Source organism: Bidens hawaiensis, unplaced genomic scaffold (genome assembly GCF_021521415.1).
Source record: "Bidens hawaiensis isolate Kalapana, Puna unplaced genomic scaffold, B.hawaiensis_p1.1 tig00030648_1, whole genome shotgun sequence".
Classification (NCBI taxonomy): Eukaryota; Viridiplantae; Streptophyta; class Magnoliopsida; order Asterales; family Asteraceae; genus Bidens; species Bidens hawaiensis.
In genome coordinates this window covers 188,435-211,255 of record NW_027495121.1, presented here as the reverse complement: position 1 = coordinate 211,255, position 22,821 = coordinate 188,435, and the positions used below count along the sequence as shown (strand labels likewise).

General features: G+C 42.4%; 1 protein-coding gene across 1 annotated transcript; it reads right to left on the bottom strand.

Moving 5' to 3' along the window:
* Positions 1-1,120: 1,120 nt before the first annotated feature.
* Positions 1,121-4,185, bottom strand: LOC143580822 (protein DETOXIFICATION 54-like). The gene is made up of 3 exons (XM_077063755.1): positions 4,150-4,185; positions 3,198-4,076; positions 1,121-1,974 (listed from the first exon to the last, which is right to left on the bottom strand). The coding sequence occupies exons 1-3, from the start codon at positions 4,183-4,185 to the stop codon at positions 1,423-1,425; spliced, it is 1,467 nt and encodes a 488-aa protein (XP_076919870.1). The 3' UTR covers positions 1,121-1,422.
* Positions 4,186-22,821: the final 18,636 nt, after the last annotated feature.

Below are 22,821 nucleotides of genomic sequence, written 5' to 3'. Positions count from 1 at the left end.
AAGAAGACCAAGCCGAAGAATAAGAATAATGTTTTTTTTAGTACTTTAATTTTTATTCTATTTTTAGATATTAATGTGTTTTTTTAATTAATGTGTGTTTTTTTAAATAATTTATGAGTTTTTTTAATAATACGTTTTTTTAATACATTTATAAAAAATAAAAAAAAAATCCGCTGGAGCCCCTTCACACCAGGGCCAGGGGCTCCAACGAGGGCTCCAACACCCCTCTTATCCAGTTTCTCTCTCTGCCACACGTCATAATATTATTGGCTGGAGCCCCCACTGGAGCCCCCATTAGAGCCCCCCACACCCCTTAGCCTAATGGAATTCGTGTTAGATAGCTAAGATATTCGTTCGTACCCCCTACAAGACACGTGTCACTAATCAAATTTACATATGTTTTATAAAGACAATTTGAATCACTAAAGCACCTTTAACCCACCCGATTATTTTTATTTCATAATCAGAAGAAAACCTACTATGGTGGTATATATATATATATATATATATATATATATATATATATATGAGAAAACCTAACAGCATAACATGAAACCCTAGACTTAAACACAAAATATTTCCCTCTTTTAAAATAAAAGTACAAATTTCGTCACAGATATCATATATATATATATATATATATATATATATATATAAAAGAGGTTAAAGAATAAAACAACTCAATAAAGTCTCACGAGACAAAGTATTATCATTTAAGCTAGAGGTGTTTTAAGACCTTATGAGTTGACTTGGTAGTTGGTAATTCTAGATCATATTCACTAGCCGGTAAATATGAGAGGACCAAAGTTGACTAAGTGAATATATCCTACTAATTATCAATTACTTGAGAAGGTCCAAGCAATTTGATTAAGAGTTCTACTTTCTAGTAGTTTTGAGTCATAGCCTAACAATTCTAAGTTAGTCTATATAAACCGAGTTACAATTTACATTGTAGTTAAATTGTTGATTGTTTTGTTCATACTGATGATTCAGGACTTGATTGGCTTGATTACAACCAAAATCCAGTTCACATTAGTTGGGAAAATAATGAAAAGTTCGTATTTTGTGTTGTGTTGTTAAAACTTAAAAAGCATCATATTCTCATTACACTAAACTTGAAATTCTTTTGTTCGTTATTCACTGTTACTGTTTTCTCAAAAGTAAAATCAAAACACCACAAAAGAATAAATGCTCGTGTCAATTTGCTCATAAACAAATGCAATTCATGTTGTCGAACCTCGTCCCATAATGTCATCCGCACGTTGATCCAGAAATATATACATAAATACCAAACAAAATACGTATACAAATACCGGTTCAACGCCACGTTAAGTTACCAAAATTTTATAGGGGATTCGACTAGCTTATTATAAACATGACACGCTCGCGTTCTTTCTTCTTCCATTCCCGCTAATATAATTGTCACTCGATCATCAATAACCCTTTTTCTTGATCGCTAGCATCGGGTTTATACTCCGCTACCATCTCCAACACACTTGTGGACGAATTTGTTAATTTTTCTGCCCTCAAAGCCTCACCTTCCCAATCCGTTTTTACTAAAACCGAATACAAAACTGAAACCACACATGCAAACTGAGCTGACAAAAGCCCGAACCACAAACCACTAAACCCTACATTGTAAAAGAAAGCTAAGCCCACGGCCACCGGGGTGCCAACAAAGTAAAAGGAGCCGAGGTTGATACGTGCACCAACTGCTGGTCTAGCAGTCCCGCGTAGGATCCCACAACCGGTGGTTTGTGGGCAGTTGCCGAGCTCACATAGACCCATGATGGGCATGACCGATGACACAAGTGATTGGAGCATGCGATCATGGGTGAATAGGGCACTCCATTTGTCCCTAAAGATTATGGTCCAAATCACATTAATAAAACCGATTACAAAAGCACACGCAAGGGCCACAACGGCGGCTAGTTTTGCCTTGTTTGGTCTTCCTGCTCCAAGCTCATTTCCCACCTTAAAGATTATCGTTAAAAAGTTACCAACAAATATATAAAACCCATTGAAAATAAAAATTATTAATAATTTGTTTTAAATGCGATACATATATATGTGTATCAGATTTTGAGTTTCATCTAAGTATAATTTGGTAGAAATACTTATAGGGTTGTGACATTACGCACCCAAAAAGAAATATAATGTAATAAACTTTTAATAAAGATTTAAAATCCTAGAATGACTAAAAATAACAAACCTTGAAAAAACAAAATCAAAAAAGTTTATTAAAATATAGTTTACACCTGAGTTCTATAAAAACAAAATACTTTTTTTTCTTTAGGAGTAGAATAGCTCCAAATAGAAACGCAATATCCATGGTCATCATTGGGAATCATCATTCGATATATTCTTTTTATAAAAAGAGGACATACCCTTCTATATAAATCTTCATCACCGTCAATTAAAAGCAATATAGATTTCACTTTCTAGTGCTATATTACATCTTAAGATTAAAATAAAATATATAGACATTTTTAAATGTACACAATTATACAAAAAAAAAAAAGGTCTGATTAAATGTACACAATTATACACCCATAACATAACGTCCTAACATAACTCGACGTGGTCTATTTGAGAAGTACCAAAAAGAAATTTATTATCCACACTCAAAATTTGATGCCTGACTTGTCCATTTTGAAATCTCTAGTATGATCAAGAAATATATGAATTCAATTATAAGCTATATGGATTTCACGTTATTGATCTAATGGTTGTGTTATTTATCATCTAATAAAAAGAAAACATTAGACCAGAAAGAGATTCACAGCTTGTACACTAAAAAAAACATGTGATGGGGTTTTGCAAATAATAAGAGGTGGTTAGGAGTTGTTGAAAGTAAATGAGAGAAAATGATATTAAAAAAAGTTAAATTTAGGGTTTCACTAGTATAATTTTTTAATAGTTTATGAAAATGGTTTTGTGTGAAGAAAAGAAAAATGATAATTATAAAGTTACAAATAAGAATTATTTAAATAAAAACAGAGAAATATAATATTTTATTTTAGTGTAATTATATAGAATTGGGAATGCTAAAAAAAATATTTATAGTTATAAAACTATTGTCCGTTAGTTGAAATTCAAGCATATGATATATATGTGTGGCAACTCAAAAGACAAAAACAATAATAATCAGTAGTTCGTGGAGAATAATAATGTTGATGGAACATAAAGAAACTTACTCGGGCAGACACACAGCCAGCCAGAGCCATGGGAACCGTGTACATGAGACTCGTAGTCTGAATCAATATCCCCGTACCCGCCACCGCCAGCCGTGGATTCTGGAGATATCCAGCAAGAACGGTGACGATCTCATACCACCACCACTCCAAACATATCCCCATACAGCTCGTGACAGACAATCTCACCAGCGCCCCCATTCCAATCCCATCCGTCCATCTCCACGTCCACGTCCACCTCCACTTCCCATACACCCACACGTACGCCACCATCAGCACCATCATATTCAAATTCGTAACCACCGAAGCCACTGCAACCCCGGGCACACCCAACCCCAGCCCCACCACCAGAACATAATTCAACGGCACGTGGAACGCCACCGCTATTAAACTACACCACATCACGGGCTTAGTCACCCCCTGTGACCGTAGGTAAACCCGTAACGGCTGTAAAAAACAGTTTGTTACCAAATCCGGTAACGAATAAACACAGTACGTCGCGGCCATTGACGTAATCGCTGCATCCTGCCCCATAAACAGCATGATTGGCTCTAGGTTTAGCCATAACACACTGATCGGTATGATGGCTATAAGTAGTATAAATATCATACGAAGCAGAGAAGCAGACAGTAACTCCCACTTGTTAATCCCTTTACTACCGTACGCCTGACTGCACACAGGCTCTAGCCCTGAAGCCAGTCCCACCAGGACCGAGTAGCCAGTGATGTTAGTAAACCCTAACGACAGCGAACCACCGGCTAGCTCCAAGCTCCCGAGCCTACCGAGAAACAAAACCGAAACAACCGCTCTCAGAAAAACCAGACAGTTGGCTGCAGTGATTGGAATCGCCATCGATAGGAGCTCGTTCAGCTCCTCCATCACCTGGATTTAAATTCATAAAGTTATGATTAACAAAGTGAAGAAAGAACAGAGTATTATATTAAGTTAAGTTAACCTGTGAGGTGGTGAATCCTGAATTGGAATTCTTCATGATATGGGACTGCATGATGAAGAAGAAGAGTAAATTACATATGAGGATATTGAAACGTTGATGATTAAACGAAAATGATTTTATTTTTATTATTATGATGATGATGATGATGATGATAATGAATTAGTGTATATATGATATCCACTGAAAATAAGATCAAACATACTAAAAAAAGAAAAGGTTGATAATGGAAATGGCAAAAAGAAACTAGTTGCGTAGAGAAAGCAACCTTGAAGGGGAGTTGAGAGATCATAGCATGAATGGAGAACTCATATTTTGGTGGAGAAGCTTGCATTCTTATAAATATATATAAACACATGTACATAGGTTGCGTTCAATATAAAATCATATTTAAATAAAGAAATCTATTATTTTATTTTTATATAAATATATATATATATATATATATATATATATATACTAGTCTTTTTTACATATGCATCATATCATATGTTCGGATGGTTTCGCATTTCACTCTTATGTTGTGGTAGTGTGAAATGTGATAGTGAATTGCTAGTAATTAAAAAATAACTCAAACAACAATTGTCGACCTCATGCCCATGATACCCTTTAGCCCCCCCCCCCCCCCCTCCCTTAGGGCGTGGAGGGGTGAAAAAGTTGGGCGGCGGTGGGGCGCCGTGGGTAAGGTGGTTCTAACGGCCGGCGTCGTTTGAAAATTTGGTGGGTCCCCCACCCCCTTCAACGTTCCTAAACGGCTACTTTAAAAAAATTAAAAAATAAAAAAATACTAACCCATTTTATCATTTTTTACTCAAAATAATACCAAATTTCAATCAAATTTCACTAAAAATCCCTCAACTCTATACCATGGATCCCTTCTCACATTTCACAAGCTCGAGCTCAAACCCAAACCCGAACATGAGCTCGAGCTCAAACCCTAACCAAAACGCGAACACCAACCCAAACCCGTGGGATCCGGCTCAAAGGTGGTGGGCTACTATGCTCACAAACAACAATGACCCTACGAACCCTTACTATGCCAACCAACATCTACCCGCCATGCCTCCAAACGTACAACCGTTTCCCAACGATATGTTTTATCGAATGCCAATACCGTTTATGCCTCCGCCACCACAAACCCAAACACCCCAAACCTCAATACCCGAAACCCAAGTTCTCGAAACCCAAGTTCCCGAAACCCAAGTTTGTCGCAAACGAAGCCATAAAAAAAAGGTTGTTGCCGATCAAACACCAACCGAAATGCATGACCTGAAAAAGTGGGAAGACGATGAGGAAGCGGCCTTGGCGCAAGCGTGGATCAACTCATCCGAAGACTCCGTCTTAGGTGACGGTAAACACAGCGCGATATTTTGGACAGAAATACGTGAGAAGTTCTTTGAGATAATGGTTCGCGGTCACTACCGCGGGGATGATTCCGTCTCCAACAAATGGAAGGCTATGGTTTTAAAAATGAAACACTTCTCCACGATTCACACTCGCCTTAAGAACAACAAACCAAGCGGCACGAACGACGCCGACCTTCTTGAGGCTATGTTGAAACAATACAAGGGCCTTCATGGTCACCACTTCGGCATGGGGATGTTTGAAATTTGGAAGAAATGCACGAGCTCGCCAAAGTGGCATCCGATCCCGACATCTTCACCGCGACGATCCAAACGATCAAAAACAACGTCTACTTCGGCCGATCAATCGCCGTCTCAAGCCGGGTCGGATGTTCGTTCCCAATTTAACTTAAACGAGATTGATCCCTAACTTGTTTTTGATGAACCGGATGAGTTGCCACGTCCGGTAGGAAAAAACAAGGCCAAGGCGACGGCTAGAGGTGGGGGGTCTTCGTCTAGAACGACATCCACGATGAGTTCCGACGTGAGCGCGTGGTTTGACAATTTGGAGCTTGCTCTTAAAGAGTTTCGCGAGGACAAAAAACACTCGAAAAAAGAACTCAAGATAATACACGAAGAAAGAAAAGCGATGCATGCGGAATACAAAGCCATGCATGAAGAGAGAAAGAAGGCTAAATCGGAGCGACAACGAGAGAAGGACTTCAAGCTCCTCGCAAAGGATCTCTCGCATCTAGATCCGGCCACGCGGACGTTTTTGGAGAAAAAAAAAAGCAATGATAATGGCAAAATACGGAAACGAGGACTCGGGCGCCGAATAGTAGTTTAATTAAGTTTCCAGTTTTATTTTATTTGTATGTTTTTTTTTTGTGTTTCCAATTTTATTTTTTTCTATTTGTATGTTTTTTTTATGTTTTTAGTTTAATTAAGTTTGTATTTTATTATTAAAATTTGTCAGTTTATTAAATTAAAAAAAAATTAAGGGGCTCCGAAGCCCTCGCATCATAGAGGGGCATCTTTGGGATGGGGCTTTGAAGCCCCCAGTACCCACGTGATGCTGACGTGACACTGGAGAGGGGTTTCGAAGCCCCTCACCATAGAGGATGGCCTTACACATGCGCCCTCCACGCCCTCTCTGTTATATTGTTCTGCGCCCGCCTTGCTTACGTGGCAGCTCCACACCCTCTTCACACCTACAACAATACATAGCTTTATATAACAAAGTTAAAACATTTGTAATAGGTATATATGATTACGTGCCCCTCAAAGGCATTTGCCTCACCCATCACCTTTTATGAAACTTTTGTTAAAAACCACTAAAATGTTGGCACATTTAACATGTTGTATTATAAATTAATAGTCTTGTTGTTTTATATAAATATTGACAGAGCATAGATGAAGGGATTGGTGACCCAAAACAGGTAATAAAATTATGGCTTCTGTTTTCGATCTATGATTCTTATATAATCTTTGTATATGCATAACCATAGACCAAAAAACCACCGTAATCCCAAACCCAAATAATCAACATTTGGGTTTGTATTATGTACCCTCATTAATATGCGGATATCTTCTGTTAATGGTATTTCGGGAGCCATAGTTCTAGTCATCATCTCAAAAGAAAAACAAGATTTGACTACAAATTGAGGGCAATCAAACCCTAGAACCATCATACAAAGAGTCGTCGGTATATGTATTGAAGAAACACGGATCCGATCCCCCGGTATGGGTCCTAGATCCAATGAGTCCACAGGGTAAGATACGATAATTACGACCAATGATATGAGTATAACTCCCCGAAGTCCAATGACCAGAACCTGCAAAACAGACACCGTGAGCCTCGTTACAGGAAGGACAAGAGGGGGGTTTTCCTGTAACCACCCTCCGGCGTGAGAATCAGTAACGTTCGTAAATGGAGAAAGTACTGAAGTAAACAGACTAAGTGTAGTCAGAATGCCAGTGAGTGAATGAATACCTCATACCGTTTGACAAGGTATTTATAGCCGAAGGATGTAGGAAGGTGATTGGGCCAGCGTCCTCTTCTAGAAGATCTTCAATAACCGTCTGGACGCGTGTCCTTTTATGATAGGTTGAGCTATTCGTCCCATGTGCATGGGTATAACAACCCGGACACGTGTTGCCCAATGATAGGACGGATCACACCCTGGCCATGTGCACGGTTATAACAACCTGGTCAGGTGTCCTTTGTTCATTGGCTGGTAGGTCACGTATTCCTCACGTAACAATCGTGGATATTCTTCTAGAAGGTAATTGGTTGGTGACAGCTGTTCCGCTAGCACTTCCTCTCGATCGTTTGGGCGGACTGATGTCCTATCCTGCGGACGACTTTCGAGGGTGCAAGGATGCTTCCGCGCGTGACATGAGGACATTCTTCCTCTATCGTGATATGCGGGTGATCCGTATGCCCCGCGGGTGGCTTATTAGAGGTTCTCTGTGACCCGCGGGTGGTACTTAAGGGTATTTGGGTCTTTTTGGTATCCTACCTCTATATATATCTATATATAACTTAACTTTCAATATGATTTTTGATACTCATGAACAATTTTATAGAAAATTTCAGTGAAATTAAGATTGGGAAGATTAGTAACATCTCATTTAGTGATTTAACTTATTTTGAATCATTAAGCTCGAATGATAGAAATCTAGAATTGAGAAAAAATTAAAGTTCTTATGGAATATGAAACATTAAGCTGAAAATAAGTTTATGGGTCTAGAAGCATCACATTCGATGTTTACAAATAGTTGGCTTCCACTAACCTTGAATACATAGGAGAATTCAATAGCTATGTGTGTTCTTGAAGATTTTAACTTATTTTGACCCAAATTTGGGATTTTAATAATAAACATGTTTTGATGAGTAAATTATTGAGGGAATTAACTGAAGTCATTGTTTGAACGAAATTTAATCAAAAGACTTGTTTAAAGTGTTGGAAATAGTGGTTTTTAGTAAAGAGGGTAGGTGTTCTATGCCTAAAATCTAAAAAAGACAATTTGACATGTTTAAATGGCTAATATTAGTTATAAAGAGTCATTCATATCTATTGGGTTATGTTTGAAGCATTAGGGTGTATTCAAAAGTACCCAATTGCCAGTTTAGCTCTAAACGGGTAAAAATAAATAAAGTAATGGATGAAGAGGTGAAAACTCGGATCCAAGAGTCAAATCAAGGATAAGCTAGTTTCAATAGTTTAGAGATGCTAATCAGAGCATTATGGCGTGGTTAGTTAAAAGAAAATATGCTTCCTAGTTGTGAAGTATGCTCAAACAAGCATATTGATGAGGAATGGTGTTTAAATTAATGGAGTCAAAATAAACAAGCAGACCCAGTAAAAAACCTAACTTATAACAAAGTTATTAGTAGGGTATGAGGATTGTGAGATGAGAGTAGACATTTTCTCAATAGAGATGTAGCTCCACTTAGAACACCGTGCTCCAAAAAACCGAAGTCATGAAGTCAACATACGAATAGTCATTTATGTGAATCTATCTTATGTATTTACATAAATGAATTGAGCTATGTGCTATTGGTTGTATATGTATTATGTTTCGTATTATGTTTCAAGGTACATAAGAGCATTCTCAATCCATCCCTTATTTTTTTGTGATAGGGTTTAACATATAGGATTTTGAGTGTTTGTGAGTAGTTGAGAAAGAAAAGTTAGTGATTTTTTGTAAATTTAGGAAAACTTTGTTTGCCCCTATTTATTTTTAATATTTGTTGAATTGGTTGTGACTTGTGAGTAGAGAAAAGAGAAAGTTGTAATGATAAATGTTTAAAAATATATTCTTTAATTGAACATGATAGCGAAATGTAGTTCTTTTTTGTGTAATTATAAAGATAGAGATATAGAACGGGTTGGGAATACTCTAAAAGATATTGTAAGCTAGTGTGTATTAAAAAAGATTCTCAAATGAGGTAGAGGTGTAAGTTTCAAATATTGAATTACAATGGTGTGTGTGATCAAAGTAATGAACTGGAATCACAAAGGTGCATGCTATTAAATGGATGAATTAGAATCACAAAGAGTAAGTTATCAAAGTAATGATTAAAATGGTTTATGTTATGATTGGTTGATGGGGTAATCACTCTTGATTCATAATGGTGCATGTGACCAGCATGATGAATTAGAATAAAAAGGTGCGTGTGATCAAATTAATGAAATAAAATCACAAAGTTGTATGTGACCAAGTTACTATTGTGGAGCTGAAATGATGCATGTGATCATTTAGTTGAAAATATCAATGTGATTTGTTAATGGAGCAATTAGATTCTTGTAGTGATCCTAATCATCTGAATTGTGTATAATTAAGGTATCCAAAGAAATAATAAGATACCATCTGTGAATTGAATTAAAAATGCGATCAAAAGTGAGAAATTCATGCAAGGCGTGTATCCATACTGAAGAAACGTGGATCGACTTACTAGTAGACGACCAAGTCTCCTCGGGTATGAGTGTGCTATATCACCGATGGTTTTCCGGAGTATGAATTCTTCCACCTACAAAACGAGCAGCACCGTGAACTTACCCCTCAGAAAGGGACAGAGGGGTCCTCTTTGGGGTAACCATCCGGTGTGAGAATAAGATATTGTAGGAGAAGATAATAATAATCTGAAAGTAAGGACTTAAAATGTATTTTCTTGCTTACCTCCCCTTGTGGAGGTGGTGTGGTATTTATAGTGTAAGGGTTTCCAATGATTGGGCTCAGACCCAATTAGGGCCCTTTTGGCCTCCTCCTATTGCTTCGCGCCACGTGTCCTTAGGACACCTGATGCTTTTTCATTGATTATTCTCTGACCAATGTATTTCACCTGACCCATGTGCAATCACGTGGTAGCACATGGTTTTTGCTGAGTTGTCCACCCTTCATTGGCAGCTGTCAACATCAGCATATTCTTTATTCCTTAAAGGATACCTTCTGGAAGGTTGTCTGATGAGCACAATCATGGTTGTCCTTATCCTGATTTGGATAAGGACGTGGTTGATTATGTGCATGTGTGATATGCGCCTATCCTGAGGATGCGCGAGGTCTTCTCTTTATTCTCACGCGCAGATGTTTCATGCGCAGATGTGATATGCGCAAGCATATGTAATATGCGTGAGCATGTGATATGCGCCACGCGCAGATGTGATATGCGTGAGCATATATGATGCGTGAGCATATGTGATATGCGCCACACGCAGATGCGCCACACGCAGATGTGATATGCGTGAGCATATATGATGCGTGAGCATATGTGATACTCGTGAGCATATGTGATGCGTGAACATATGTGATATGCGTGAGCATATGTGATATGCGCCATGCGCATAGGTTTTGGTTTTGTGTCTTCATGACATCCTGATTTCAAGCCTCTTGTCTATATCTTGTGGGTTGACCCGCCCCGCTCGATGTTAAGGCGGGTGCATACCTCTTCAAGCCCCCCCAGTCTAATGTGTGTCTTGTCTCGCGCGAGCGAGGTAAGATAGATATTAGACTTAATAGTTTGCTCTTTTAATAGGGTTTGTCTTTTCTTTTTATTTCTCATATGTGCGTTGCGCGAAATTCTATCCTTTTGGTTGAAATGAATCGTCCATGTACGTGGTTGGTTGGTGCTGACATGCGTCAGAGATGGAGACGTTATGTGTCAGACTTTTCGTGTGCTCGAGGTGCTACAGTGGCCTTTCATGTCTCCTCATACAGTGTCAGGAACACGTGTCGCGCTCATGTTGGCCTGCACCTGCGAGTGGGAGCGCGTGAGCGTAACTCTGATCAGTACCTGTTTCTTTCTCTCTCCTGGGCCTATAAAAGCAAGCCTTTTGAGTGGTTTTTTCTTCATCTTCATTGTTATTGTCAAAGCTCTTTCTCCTTCAATTTTCATTCCGATTAAGAGCCTTTATCTTTTGCTTCCAGATTTCCGTGCTTAAAGTAACCGCTGTTTGATTCACAATTGTTTGTCTGATAACCCAGACACCACAATTTCCCCCAGCAAACGCCGTGTAAAATCGTTAGTTATGTCCACTTTGAAGAATACCGGCAAGGGTAAATGGGCTGCCGAGGCCTCGTCGGAGGAGGTGGGGAAGAACAAAACAGTGAAGAGATGGGATGAGATTCCCTGCAAATTGAAACAGTCTGACTTCGACAATCTCGTCGCCTCTCAGGGTTTTCTCCCTGAGTACAGCTGTCTGCTCCCGGCGACCGGGCAAACGGCGGCAGATCCGCCCAACGGCTATATCTCTTTATACTCTCACTTTTTCACTCACTGTAACCCTCGTCTTCCGATGACAAAGTTTATAGGTGCGCTCCTTCAGTTTTATGGGATTCACATATCCCAAGTCCATCCTTGTGGACTAGTGCGCATGACTCATTTTGATTTCATGTGCAAAGCTCAGCGCGAGGAGCCCACCCCACGGCGCTTTCAATATTTTTACAAGCCAAAAATCCAAGATTCTTGGTTCTCATTCACACCGCGCAATCAGAAGGTTAAGTGTTGCACTGTTTCCTTCAAAAGCCTTCATGACTGGTCTGAAAATTTTTTTTATATTAAGGCTGGTGTGATTCCCATCCGCATGACCATGCGCGCGATCACTTCTGCGCCCGCGGATGAGAATGTTCTTAAGAACCCAACGGGCACATGGGTTAACAAGTTAACTGCTGAACCATCCCCCGCCAAGAATATTTGCGAGGAGGCGCTGGTGGGGGTTGGTATGAGCAAGAGGTGGACCGACAGCGCGACTGAGCCTGTCATCCATGTTGATGGCTTGGGTGAGTTATTTGCTCATTGCATTATATCTGCGCGAACATAATTCGTTTTGCTGATATCATTTGTCTTGTATTATGCAGTAAGCAAGGAATACGTCCACGCCGCCTATGACCAGCATATGGAGGGTGGCTCTATCGCGCTGAGCGCTGGGGAAGTTGCTTTCCCCGATCGCTTCGATGATATGTTCATCCCTGTCGATTTAGAATTTTGCTTTGACAGCGATGCGCCTGGTAAGCCTTTGTACTTATGCTTAGGCCTTTAGAATACCAAATTTGGTTAACATTTATGTTGCACGTATTGTAGATGCGCTCGAGAATTATGAGTTGGAGCTTGCGGAGGAGGAGGTGGAGGAGGAAGAAGCTGAGGCGCCACAACTCAAGCGCAAAGCTAAAGGCAAAACTGGCGCGGGGGCCAGTAAAAAACAGAAGAAAAATGATGCCCCTGTTGCCCAGAATCCTCCTCCTACCCAAGCGAAGGGACTTGAGAAAACCAAGGGATTTACCTCCAAGTTTTCCTCGTCTTCTTTGCCTCGAGGTGTGGGCAATCCTCCCGTCCACACAAGGTATGGTGCTGCCACCTCATCTCTTCGCGCGGCGGACAAGGGAAGCGGCGCTGCGCCTGCTGTTTCATCTTCTCCAACAGGTATACTTTGTTTATATTTTGTGGTTTTATGAGCGTGATTCCGATAGAGTTATTAATGAAGCTTTGTTCACTCAAATGTTTGTAGAGCCGGCGACTTTGGTGGCTCAACCTCAGGCGCGGCAAGATACCGAGGCTGCGCCGAAGGTTGCTTTGAAGTCCCCTGCTTTACCTTCGAAAAGGGGGAAAATGGACTTCATGGCGATGCTCAATTCGCGGACGGCGGTGCGCCAAGGTATTTATTGCGCTTTGATTTTCTGACTTTTTTCCTTTAGATCAAGTCATGAATCATTTCTCCTTGGTTTTTTCATAGGAATTATAGCTGGCACACAAGCTGCTGGTGGCACTGCTGGCGCCGGCGCCGGCGCCGTTAGTTCTGCTCCTGCTCCAACAAGCACTGAATCTCCTCTCATTGGGATTACTAAGGAGCAGGAGACTATTTTACGCGCTGATCTAACGGCGTCAAGACCTCCTTCGCCTCCTCCTGCGCGCAGCCCTCGTGAGACTGTTTTTGATTTTTCCAAGTCGCAGGAGAAGAGACCTGTTACAGAGGATGATGAGGAGGTCAATTCTGAAGGCTCTGATGGTGGCCGCGCAAGCCCTGTAGCGCCACGAGATTTCGTGGCGCAGCCTTCTTCTCGTGGGGCTGGCGCTGACTTTTCTGCCGGCTTTCCGCAGGTATAAGTTTGTTTTGCTCCGCTGTGCGGACTTCCAGATTAGTGTTTAGATGACTAAAACGTTTCTTTTGCGTTGCTTTGTGTTTGCAGGAAGCCGATCACATATACCGCCCGAGCTGGAATATTACTGAAGATAGCTCATTTCAATCCATGGGCGTGTGTGAAGACTTCTGGGCTCACTCTGTTCCTCCGGCTGAAAGGAGGTTTCAGGAGGACCGCGCTCGCGTGGACTTGCTCAACGACCACCTTTTTGCTGGGTCTGCGTTCTTTGCTGCCTCCCAAGAGCTTCGCAATGATTATATAAAAGTGCGTGATGCCCTTGTGGAGGCCAAGCAAGAGGCTAAGATTTCTGCTTGGAATCTTTCTGACGCTCGAGAGAGAGCTGAGAAACTCCAAGCAGAACTTAGCGAGAACCGAGCAAGTGCCAACGCTGCCTTTGTGAAGCGCGGGCATGAGCTGCAGGCTGCGCGGGAGAAGCTGCAAGCGGCAGAAGCGGATGCGGCCAGGTACGCGCGTCGAGCGCGTGACTTGGAGTTGGAGGCAGAGGCGCGTGATCAAACTCTTGCGCAGGCTAACACTGACAAATCTTTATTAGAGAGTGAGGTTGCGCGCCTGAAGAAAGAGCTCGATGCTGCGCGAGCAGAAAAGGATGAAGCCTTGGCGGCAGCAGCGTCTGAGAGAGAAGAGCTCGATGCTGCGCGAGCAGAAAGGAATGAAGCCTTGGCGGCAGCAGCGTCTGATAGAGAAGAGCTAAAACAAACCAAGGAAACTGTTGAGTTGTTAAACTCTCAGATTCCTGCTCTTGAGACGTCTGTTTCTTCCCTCGCGCAGGATCGTCAATGGCTAGTTTCACAGGGTGTGACTCGTTGCGCTTATGCGATGAAATACTCAGACGAGTTTCAGACCCTTGTGATGGATTGCAATGCTGCGTCGCGCTTGGTGGGTCGAGCTGAAGGGTTTAAGGATGGCTATGAATATGGCATGTTGAAGAAGAATCCATCCGACTACCCTTATCAGCTCGACGTTGTCTGCACTGACATGGCCGAGGTGGGGGAGAAGTACTTGAATACTCCGATTCCCATCCTTGAGCAGGTATTTTAACCTAAATGAGTTTACCTTGACTTATTTTCCTAATCTTTTGTACTCATACTTTTCCTTGTGACTTGCAGATAGCCGCGCTTGCTGACCAGCCCGATCTTGGCGCGCTAAAGAAATTACTTGACGAATGTGAAGGGACTGGTGGCAGCGATGATGGCGCGGGCAATGCTGCCTCTGCTAGCGGCTCTGGCGTGGCCAAAGGACCTACTCCTGACACTATCGTGATAGAAGACGACTCCATTCAAGACGAACAGCTTGATTAAGGTAAGTTTGGAGATGACGATGAGCGGGCTGCGCCAGATGCTGAGGGAGGAGGTAATGATGAGGGTGATGAAGAGGCTGATGTTGATATAGAGACTTGAAAAGCCCTTCATGTTTTTTTTTTGTTTGTAGTTTTTATCTCATCATTTTGTAAATTTGTAAACTTCTATATTTTGGAATGAAATTTTGTTTTTCCCTTATTCGCATCTTGCGCATTCCCAATTCATCTCTTTATATATGCATGTTTATGCTCGTTGAATATAAGGTATGCTTACACATTGAAACTTGGACAAGGCTGTAAGGAAATTATTTTATTTAATCCTTAACAGTTGTCACATTTCAAGTTATTTTGCAATATTCTGAATATGCTGACACGTGCCTTGGCACTTCATTATTCTTCCTTTGCGCGACGTTATCGCGCATTTATTATAGGGAATTATGAATGAGTTTTTTAGCCTTTACGTGTCAGTATGTGTTACTCTGATATCCATTATAATCCCATGCGCGACCTCGACCTGAGACCTTAACAACTGTGTTTTGGCATGTGCTTTGCCTTAGTTGTGCTTAGGTACTTTTATGGTCTAGCTGCGCAGCATGTAGGATGGATGTTGTGAGTGATTTGAGCTAAGGATCGTATTATTGGGCTAAGGCCCCGACGTTTTAGAGTTAAAACTCGTTAACGCGTTTGAGTTTGAAGCTCGCGCATGTATGTTTTACTTCGTTTTATTTTTAGTTTGATGTCAATACAATGTTGTCATATTGCTCAAAATTAATAAAGGGAAGTGTGAAACATGTATGCAAAAGGTAATAGAACACACATTAAGAGAAAATAGCGCGCATCAATATTCATAGTGGCTTAAAGGGCCTTGATTACAAACTTGACAACTTTTACATGAAACATTTTCTAAGCTGTGCTGCGTTCCATGTGCGCGGGATCTTCTTTCCATTCAAATCTTTTAAAGCGTTTGCGCCTTTTCCCAATTCTTCCGAGACTTGATAAGGTCCCTCCCAGTTGGGGGACATCTTTCCCGGGGGTATTGCGCGGCTAGCTTCATTGTTCCGAAAGACAAAATCATTCTTCTTGAAGTGGCATTCTTTCACGCGCTGATTGTAATATTTTTCTAGTTTTTTCTTGTATTTGGCTTCACTGATGATAGCCGCCTCTCTGCGCCCTTCAAGTAAGTTGAGATCCAACCTCCTTTCGCGCTCGTTATCCATCTTACTCATCATGAGCACTCTATAGGATGGGCATCCAATCTCTGCTGGAATCATAGCCTCCGTTCCATAGGTTAGGCTGAACGGGGATTCGCCATTGCTGGTTTTGCTTAATGTCCTGTGCGCCCACAGGACATTAGGTAGCTCCTCGACCCATGAATGGGATTCTCCCTCCAACCTTTTCTTCAGCCCATTCAGCAAGCTTTGGTTCGCGCGCTCCACTTGGCCATTCCCTTGAGGGTGGTATACTGAAGTGAAGACTTGGTTGATGCGCAATTCCTTGAGCCAACTGGATATCTTCCTGTCAGTGAATTGTTTGCCATTGTCGCTCACAATTTCCATGGGCAGGCCAAAACGGCATATGATGTGGCTCCAAATAAATTGCTTCATTGCCTCGGCTGTGATTTTTGCAAGTGGCTTGGCTTCAACCCATTTTGTGAAATAATCTACTGCCACTACCAAAAATTTTAACCGCCCTTGCGCTTGTGGTAAGGGACCCACAATATCGATTGCCCATTTATGGAAAGGCCATGTGGAGGTCACCGGAATCAAGTTGTTCTTTGGCCGCATGGTGTTTGGCGCATAGCTCTGACACGCTTTGCATTTTTGGATCTCTTTTAACGCGTCCAAGTACATGCATGGCCAATAGTAACCTGCGTTCATTGCCTTGGCAACCACCATGCGCGGGCCAGCATGTATTCCACAGATTCCTTCGTGTATCTCTCTGATCACATAGCTTGCTTCTTCAGCATCCAGGCATTTCATGAGCGGTCCAAGATAAGAGCGTCGATATAACGTACCATCAAGCAGTTCGTAGTTCTGCGACTTGTGTCTTATCTTCCTCGCCTGTGCGCGATCGTCCGGTACCTTTCCCTCCTTCAAGAATTCCATTATTGGAGTTATCCATGATGAAGGTGTTGTATGAATTACAATGACAGACTTCGCTCCCACCGACGGGTTGCTCATTATTTCCACCCTGACATCTTTGCCAAAGTGATCGAAGCTGGTTGATGCCATCTTGCACAGCGCGTCGGCAGACTTATTTTCACTGCGCGGAATGTGTATGATTCTGAAAGATTCAAATTGTTCGATGAGTTTTTTCGCCTGCTCTAGATACAGAGGCATGGTGTTCTCCTTGGCATCATAAAGGCCATTGACCTGTGCTGCTATCAAGTATGAATCGACATGGGCCTCTAGCTTTTTAACTCCGAACTTGTGCGCGATGCGCAGACCAGCCAGCAGGGCTTCATACTCAGCTTCATTGTTGGTGCTCTTGAAATCCAACCTGATTGCGTAAGTATACTCATGATTTTCTGGATCCACCAGCTTGAGGCCTGCGCCGGACCCTTCGTTGTTTGAAGCTCCGTCAGTGAATAATCTCCAAACGTTTTCTTCATTATTGGCTTGCGAAGGGTCTACTTCGCGCTGAGCCTCTTCGACTTTTCCTTCAGGGATTTCTGCAATGAAATCAGCTAAGACTTGTCCCTTGATTGCTGGACGAGGTTTGTAGGTGATCGTGTGCTTCCCTAACTCCAGCGCCCATTTTGTCAGCCTTCCTGAGAGCGCGGGACGCCGCAAGACTTGCTGGATGTTGTAATCAGTCAGGACTTCAATGGGATGACCATTGAAATATCTATGAAGCTTGCGCGACGCATGTGTTAGTGATAAAACTAACTTTTCTATGATGGTGTAGCGCGTCTCAGGATCTGTCAGCACCCGACTTACATAATAGATTGGTGTTTGGATTCCCTTGCGATCCACCAACAACACTGCGCCAATGGCGCGCTCTCCTGCTGACAGGTACAACGTTAGAGTTTCGCCAGGTAGTGGAGCTGTGAGCGCAGGCAGATTTATCAGACATTCTTTTATCTCACTGAAAGCTTGCTCGGCCTCAGGCGTCCACTTGAATTGGCTTTTCTTTAAGCAATTTCTCAATGTGTTAACGAATGGGGTAGATTTGCTTACATGGTTTGCTAGGAACCTGTTAATTGATACCAATCTGCCATTCAACTTTTGAACTTCCTTCATGGTGGATGGTGAGGGCATGTCAAGGATAGCCTCCACCTTCTCTGGGTTCACCTTGAAACCATCCTTGGTGACCATTACACCGAGAAATTTCCCTTCTTCTACGCCGAATGTGCATTTGCTCGGGTTGAGCTTCATGTTTACTTCCTTTAGGCGCCAAAGGGTTTCTTCGATGTCTTTGAGCATTTGTTTTTCCTCCCTGCTTTTAATCACCAAATCATCCACGTAGACTTCTAAGTTTCTTCCAATTTGCTCGTTGAAAACCGCATCCATGAGTCTTTGGTAAGTGGCTCCTGCATTCTTCAAACCAAAGGGCATTTTTGTGTAACAGAAAACACCCTTGTCAGTTCTGAAGGCAGTCTTGTCCTCATCTTGTGGTGCCATTTGAATTTGGTGATAGCCCTTATAGGCATCCAGGAAACATTTGAGCTTAAATGGCGCCACAGAGTCCACCTTCGCGTCGATGTTTGGGAGGGGGTAACAATCTTTTGGACACGCTTTGTTGAGGTCCTTGAAATCAATGCACATCCTCCATGACCCATTGCTCTTCTTTACCATCACATGATTGGCTACCCATGTTTGGTATCGTATTGGGCGGATGATATTTGCGCGCAGTAGATCTTCTACTTGCTCATTCATGGCCTTTGCCTTCTCATCTCCCATGACTCTTTTCTTTTGAGCAATTGGCTCTACAGACTTGAATGTGTTGAGAGAATGCTGCGCCAGGTCTCGCGGAACCCCAGTCATATCAGAATGTTGCCACGCGAAGACCGATATATACGCTGTGAGCAATCTTTTCATTCTCACCCTTGTGTCATCTGATATCGTAGCTCCAATTGTGATTGTTTGTTCTGGGAATTTTGGGTTGAGAATCCATTCCTCTGGCGCGTTGTTTGCCATTGAAAGCTTCACTCTCCCTTCTCGCGGTATACTTGTTACTGCGCACAAATGATCTCGGTATACAAATGTTACTCCTGTTGGTGTTGGGAACCCCAACGCGCCGTGCGCTGGTGACGGTATGGCGTTGAATTGGGCAATCGTTCCTCTACTCAAAATCATATTATGGCATGAAGTGGTGGGCAAGACCAAGAAGTTGACAATTTCAGCTCGCTTTTGTTTCTCATCCCCCATAGTTAGTTCGAATTGTATCTGACCTAGGGGGTGAATAATTTCGTTTGAGACACCCGAGATTGGTGCATTCACAATTTCGTTCGAATTGTATCCTCTGATTCTTGGGAAGATTACTTGTTGCTCGCGCCAATCCCCTTGGACTTGCGCGTTTCTCTTCCTCGATCTTTGCCCTTGCCTTCCTCCTTCAGCTACACAGATTCTTTTGATTTTTTTACTGGCTGAGGCTCCGTCTGGTTGTTCATTCTCTGGTCTTGGGTTTTTCACCAGGTGAGCCAACTTGCCTGATTTCACATCTCTTTCAATCGCATCCTTCAAATGGTGGCATGCATCGGTGTTGTGCCCTGTGGACTTGTGAAACTCACAATACTTGCCACTGTTTGGTGGTCCCTTATGGAGTAATGGCTTGGGGCTTTTAAACTGGACATTCTCTGTGCTTAACACTTGCGAAGGCGTTTTGGTGAGGGGAGTCCATATTCTTGGTAGAGGTCTGTTAGGCTCTCTGCCGCCTTCCCTCTTGTCACCTTCTCCGCGATTACGAATGTCTTTTTGGGGCTGGGGTGAACTTTGTTGCGCTTACTTTTCTGCGGGAGAATAACTGGTTTGTTGCAACCTGGACCATACGGAGTTTTGTTTGCCCCTCCTTTCATTGTTGCGTGGTGCTTCTGTTTGATGTCCTCTATCTCTTGCTCTGTCTTGGGCAATTTGTTTTTCATTTCGCGCGAAGACTCGCGATGCTTCCATAAGCTTAGCCCAAGTGGTTGGCATGCCATCTCTGCTCACGAGAGCTCTGCGGAGTTGATCACTGCGCGCACCTTGTATAAAGGCCACGCGCAAGAGTTGTTCAGTGATACCTCCAATTGCAAGAGATTCCTGATTGAAACGAGTTATGTAGTCTTCAATGGTTTCATCATTCCTGCGCACGCAGTGCATGATGTCATCGGGGTCGCGCGTGTGTCTGCGCTGCTGTACAAAGTGAGCCTGGAACTTCTCCAATAGCTCTTCGAACCCATCGATTTGTCCTATCGGCAAGCTTTCGAACCAGACACGCGCTGCGCCCGTGAGGCAGCGAGCAAACATGTGACATCATGTTGGCATCGTCCAGCTTTCTAGGTTTCTAGTGTTGTAAAAACCTTGTAAGAAATCATCTGGATCTGTTGTACCATCGTACTTGCCTAGACCACTTGGCATCTTGGTTTTGTGTTGAATGGGGGCCTTCACAATGCGCTCAGTGAATTTTGAATGCTTCACCAAGATGGCTGGCCTATATGGTGTGGTTACGTCCACTTGCCCTTTCGCTTGTGGGTTGTACGGTGTGTATAGATCCATATCAACTTTGGCTCCAGGCGCTACGTTCATGTGCGCACGAAGCTGTGAACCTCCTGCATGAGTATCTCGCGTCTTCCTCATGCTGTGCACTTCTTCCTCATCACTAAAGTCAGCGTGTTCGGTGTGAACAGAGTGACCATCTTCCGGCGCGCGCGCCCTTTTTGTTGTTCCCTGAATGGTTTGTTTATCAAATGCTGTGCACTTCTTCCTCATCACTAAAGTCAGCGTGTTCGGTGTGAACAGAGTGACCATCTTCCGGCGCGCGCGCCCTTTTTGTTGTTCCCTGAATGGTTTGTTTATCAAATGCGAGCCTTTGTGTTAAGTCGGCTAACTTTTTGTGTTTGACCAGCTCATTTTATTTGTCCATTAAACGCCGTTGTTCGTTTATGAGCCATTCTTTAGGGTCATTGGTTTCAACTTCCGGACCCATTGGTCCTTTTTGTTTTGCACCAGTCAGATTTTGGAACGTGAGATCATCTGGAGGAGTTTCAGTCTGGCTATGAGGTGTTGTGATGAAGGGATGGTTACTGGTGGTGCGCGCAGTATCACGCGGCGCCCTCAGAAACTGATGTCCCTCATTAACATCCTCAAGCTCATTATCCTCCAGAACTTGATCGCTGTTTCGAACACCGGAAACCATGGTGAAGATTTTCAGAGAGAACTGATGAGATAGTGGTTTTGTTGCCGTTGTAACAGGTGATGGCGCCAATGAAGAAACGTGGATCGACTTACTAGTAGACGATCAACTCTCCTCGGGTATGAGTGTGCTATATCACCAATGGTTTTCCGGAGTATGAATTCTTCCACCTACAAAACGAGCAGCACCGTGAACTTACCCCTCAGAAAGGGATAGAGGGGTCCTCTTTGGGGTAACCCTCCGGTGTGAGAATAAGATATTGTAGGAGAAGATAATAATAATCTGAAAGTAAGGACTTAGAATGTATTTTCTTGCTTACCACCCCTTGTGGAGGTGGTGTGGTATTTATAGTGTTAGGGTTTCCAATGATTGGGCTAAGACCCAATTAGGGCCTTTTTGGCCTCCTCCTATTGCTTCGCGCCACGTGTCCTTAGGACACCTGGTGCTTTTTCATTGATTATTCTCTGACCAAGGTATTTCACCTGACCCATGTGCAATCACGTGGTAGCACATGGTTTTGCTGAGTTGTCCACCCTTCATTGGCAGCTGTCAACATCAGCATATTCTTTATTCCTTAAAGGATACCTTCTGGAAGGTTGTCTGATGAGCACAATCATGGTTGTCCTTATCCTGATTTGGATAAGGACGTGGTTGATTATGTGCATGTGTGATATGCGCCTATCCTGGGGATGCGCGAGGTCTTCTCTTTATTCTCACGCGCAGATGTTTCATGCGCAGATGTGATATGCGCAAGCATATGTAATATGCGTGAGCATGTGATATGCGCCACGCGCAGATGTGATATGCGTGAGCATATATGATGCGTGAGCATATGTGATATGCGCCACACGCAGATGCGCCACGCGCAGATGTGATATGCGTGAGCATATATGATGCGTGAGCATATGTGATACGCGTGAGCATATGTGATGCATGAACATATGTGATATGCGCCATGCGCATAGGTTTTGGCTTTGTGTCTTCATGACATCCTGATTTCAAGCCTCTTGTCTATATCTTGTGGATTGACCCGCCCCGCTCGATGTTAAGGCGGGTGCATACCTCTTCACGTACGCTCATGATGGTATAATATCACTTAACTTCGCTAATATGTATCACATACTTTCACATAAGATGCAATAAACTTATCATTGAGTGATTAAGTCTCTAAAACGGACACATGAAGAAAACCAGCTATTTTAATCATATGTTGGCCTAAAACACTTTTAGTAAAATAACACACCTTTGGATCGTGCTTAAATTTTTGTAAGGTCTATAAACATTTCAAGTTGAGGTCACATCCTACTTGACCATAAACTACTATATAGTTAGGAATTCCTCTAATTGGTTAGATTAACAAATGTCCTATGTATATCGCATTATGTGGCCTCCATGTTAGTCAAAGCCTATATATATGGCTTTCTTGGAATCACTTTTCCATTCAAAATAACATGTATAAAAGTACAAAACTCCAAAAAATAAAAACCTATTATAATCTACAGATCAAAAGAGAAAGATAAAAAAAAATAACATGAAAAGGTG

Excerpts from the sequence above, each read along its gene's own strand:
- LOC143580822 (XM_077063755.1), bottom strand. The coding sequence starts at position 4,185 with ATGAAGAATTCCAATTCAGGATTCACCACCTCACAG. Across the intron at positions 4,077-4,149 it reads CAGGATTCACCACCTCACAG|GTGATGGAGGAGCTGAACGA; the intron begins GTTAACTTAACT and ends ATTTAAATCCAG. Across the intron at positions 1,975-3,197 it reads CTGGCTGTGTGTCTGCCCGA|GTGGGAAATGAGCTTGGAGC; the intron begins GTAAGTTTCTTT and ends ATAATCTTTAAG.